We start from the raw sequence: 3,941 nt of genomic DNA, 5'->3' as shown, positions 1-3,941 counted from the left end.
ACCTATCTAACCACAGTTTCTGGACCTCCTTGACAGTGTCAGGTATAGGTTCCATATCATAAAATGGGCCTTAAAATTTTTTTAAAGTGGTTATTTACTCCTATGACATTAATGCCATTATTGTGCTCATGAGCATGTCTTGACAGGCAGGTTATTGTAGCCAGTGATGTTCACAACTGGGTGAAGTTGATGATTGCTTTTCTCTTCAGGTATCATGAGTAGCACTTTCTACCTTCATGAAAGCTCACAGTCTACACTTTTGAAAAAAAAAAACGAATTCATAGGCAGTTACCACAAAAAAAGCACGTATAAGAGGAAAGTGCCATAATATAAAACATTAGAATTCTTATTAAAGAAAGTGGGCATGAAACTATTTAAATGCCTTGAAGTTTGATGTACCTGAGACCTGAGTTTAAGGCCCGATTCTTACGAATTGCATATGACTGATCATAATAACTAGGATGTAGCAACCAACTAGTAGTACTGTCATAAAGATTAAGTACGTGTGAAACACAGCTGTGGTGCCTGTTACATGATTTGGAAAAAATACTAGTAGCATTCCCGACAACCACAGCTAGGACCTGAGTACTCAGCACCTGTTCTCACCTGATCCTGACAGGAACATTGTGGATCACATCCTCTTCAGAGGAGGTACCAGAAGCATAGCTTTTACAGTCCGAAAAGTATACATTACAATATAATATAATACCTTAACTAATATGTAATGTTTATTTTCACGTTTTATATATTTGGACTGGGATATTTTTATTATTTTGTGCCTTAATATATTGTTATTCAAAATAGATACGTATGATGCAGATCAGTTAAGACAGTTCTTCTTTCCTACCAAGGGTGCTCTGATTCAACATTTCTTAAAAATCCTAGGGATTCAATCCAGGGCTTTGTGAATGCTGTGCAGGCAGTTATGGACTGAGTCTCAATACAAATATGTGGCCACCCAAAATACTACCTGCATGTTGTCCCATGAGGTCTGCTACCGACCTTACAAATAAAATAAATTATGAAATCAAATGCCAAAACCTGACACTCCTAGATATGACAAAATACTGATTTTAAAATATTTGCAGTGTAGTTATATCCTACATTGATTAAAGTAAACAGATCTCAAGAATGAAAAACAGTCTAGTGCTTTTGTCTGAAGTTTTGTCTCAAGTCACTAAACACATATTAGACAAGTTTCTAACCCAATTTATGCCTTGATCTTATGACTTGTTCCTTTCTGAAACACCGTTTGGATGGTTTGCAGTCTATATGTTCACAATCAGTGTTAGCAATGATGTTTCCACTTATGTAGACAACAGCAATCATGCTGGGATACATGTCCAGCTTGAGTAATTTTACAATTGCTGATTACAAGCATTCTCTCATCCTATCAAAGTTAAGATTAGAACCTTAGGATTTCAGTACCAGCATCTGCCACACTGTGGTAAATGGGAGCACTTCTTCCCATGATTCTCTCTCTCTCTCTCTCTCTCTCTCTCTCTCTCTCTCTCTCTGTGTGTGTGTGTGTGTGTGTGTGTGTGTGTGTGTGTGTGTGTGTGTTTGTGTGAGGGTACTAAATATGAATGCTTTCTGATTTCTAGGCCTGAGGAAAAGTTTTTCTTCAGTTTTATAATTTTAAAATGTCTCTCTCTTTATTCTGTGGTTTTCTTGTCAACCACCTTCATAAAGGTCTCTTAAAGGACTTTGCCCTATTCTGTTGTGAACTGATTTATGAATGGTCAAAGCTTGCTTACTGATGAAGCCTCTCAAAAGTGTTTGCCCATAAGAAGCAGGGATATTAGACTTCCCAGGCAATGGGTGAGTTCTTTGAGGAGACAGCAGAAGATGGAGTTTCAGTTTGCCTGTGCACTTGTTCTCAGTGGTTGTAAACTGAATCATTGAGAGCCCATTCCTGTCACAGAATAATTGTTCTACACTAAGGATTGGGAAACACCCTCCACACCTGACAGTAAAACAGTAGTTGGCATTAAGGCCATGTGGCTCAGGGACTTACACCCTGTTCATTTGTGTACAGGAAAATCTAGACAACAAATCTCAATATATTTCTTGTTGTTTGTTCCAACAGGTACTAAAAGTTAATGTGACTACCAAAGGAATTGGCCTGCATCGTTTTGAGGCAATGACATGGAACTCTTCATAAATTTTTAGATCAGGATACTACAAACAGATTTAAACTATTTATACTTCATAATTACATAATTGCTATGTATCACCAATTGTTTCATTCCCAGTATGGCTAGAATATTTTGTGGAGTTTTTAATGTATGTACATGGCTCCCAAAGATAGTATCTCTGGGTCACTTTAATGTATCTATGTAATTAGTATGGTATATATGATTCATTATATGAAATTCATTGAAGATGTGAAGATGAAATAGATCCATGTTGAAGCATATGTTTGTGTGCAAGGGATTCCAATGTCCTAAAGATAAAATAGGAATCTTGTTATGGCAGCCCCTGTGTGCAGCTAAGCAAAACCTTAACACTTAGGCAGAAGGAACTTCTGCAAGTTGGTATAGGGGACAGAGACAGATATGCTGGGAGTGTGGTGGAGGAGGAAGTAAAAGAACATGGTAAAGGCTCTGGGAAGATGTGAGGTGACGAGAGGCGAGAGCGTGAGCAAGAGTCATGCTAACAGTAGCCTTGTGTGTGGGGGGGAAAGGAGAGTCAACTCATTTGAAAGAGAAGAAGGGCTTGGGGACATGTTTAAAGCACACCAAGGTGATGCGAAGGGGATTTAAGTAGGTAGAGCTGAAGGAAGAAGTCAGATATACAAAATCAGATGTGTCATAGAAGTGAGCTTTGAAGGGTATAAATCTTATTTTTTGACCATATCTCATGTACATAACAACAGTTCATACAAGCATACATGATTCATATGCCACAGAAAAATAAAGCAAGTGAATTTATAAGAGATTCTCAATGTTGTGATGTTTGTTTGTGGGGACCTCACAGAGGGGTCAGGTTTCCTGGAGTTCAGCAGACTCTTGTGAACTTGTCTCTTTTGTTCCTGATGGCATCGGAGTGCCCGAAGTCCAGTCCAGGAATGGATGGAATATGGTTTCTAATCAGTCACCTTCCCCGACATCTCTGTAATGACTCTCTCACAAGCTTTAGATATTGTTTAAGAATCATAGCAGTTTCTGTACTTGGTACAAATCAACTCTGACAAAAAAAAAAAACAAAACAAAACAAGAGTTGCAACTATATTGATTAAAACACTAGATAAAATGTGTATAAAGAAATATGAATCTAGGCTGTCAAGATGACTCAGTAGGTAAAGACTCTTGCCACACAAGCCTGATCTGAATTCAATCTTCAATAACCATAAAAGTGGCATGAGTAAAAAGACTCCACAAGGTTGTCCTCTGAACTCCACATGTATGCCATGGCAAACATGACCCCCTACAAAATAGTAAATAATAATGAAAAACTAAATAAGAAGAAATTATGTAGAATGCTCAATGGGGATGTTTAGTCTTAGAATTTTGAAAATACAGTGTTTCAGTTGGGTGTGTCTACTTCTCACATCTTCCCCTTTGTACTGGAAAGCCATTCTGCTTGCTGTATGCATGCACAGGTATCTATTCCTGTCGCATTGCACCAGACTGTCATTCAGTTGACTTAATATTCTGATTATTAAATGAGGCATCATGCATGAGGGCCTGAGATAACTAGGGAACTAGTGACATGTGGGCAAGCAGCCATAAGAATCATTTGGTTTAAAAGGCAAAAACAAAAACCCCGATTAACTAACTCCCTTTGATTAATGCAAGGAGGCTACAAGGAAATGACTTACTTAATATTTTAGAAATGTCCTGTGTTGCCAACAGGTATACATGGACATATGTTGACTCTTGTTGTTCTTAGTCAGTACTTTCCCGGCTGGACAATGCACGGGCCCCACTGATGACCTA

General features: G+C 38.2%; 1 protein-coding gene across 1 annotated transcript in view; it reads left to right on the top strand.

Annotated features, from left to right (window-relative positions):
* The window catches only part of Mgam (maltase-glucoamylase), a 111,411-nt gene extending 108,515 nt beyond the window's left edge, over window positions 1-2,896 (top strand). Inside the window, exon 95 of the mRNA XM_035450910.1 lies at window positions 2,090-2,896. Coding sequence (XP_035306801.1) covers window positions 2,090-2,164 — 75 coding nt within the window. The 3' untranslated portion in view covers window positions 2,165-2,896. The remainder of the gene's footprint in view (window positions 1-2,089) is intronic.
* Window positions 2,897-3,941: the final 1,045 nt, after the last annotated feature.

This window comes from Cricetulus griseus, assembly GCF_003668045.3.
Source record: "Cricetulus griseus strain 17A/GY chromosome 1 unlocalized genomic scaffold, alternate assembly CriGri-PICRH-1.0 chr1_0, whole genome shotgun sequence".
Classification (NCBI taxonomy): Eukaryota; Metazoa; Chordata; class Mammalia; order Rodentia; family Cricetidae; genus Cricetulus; species Cricetulus griseus.
This window is presented reverse-complemented; position numbering and strand designations above follow the sequence as displayed.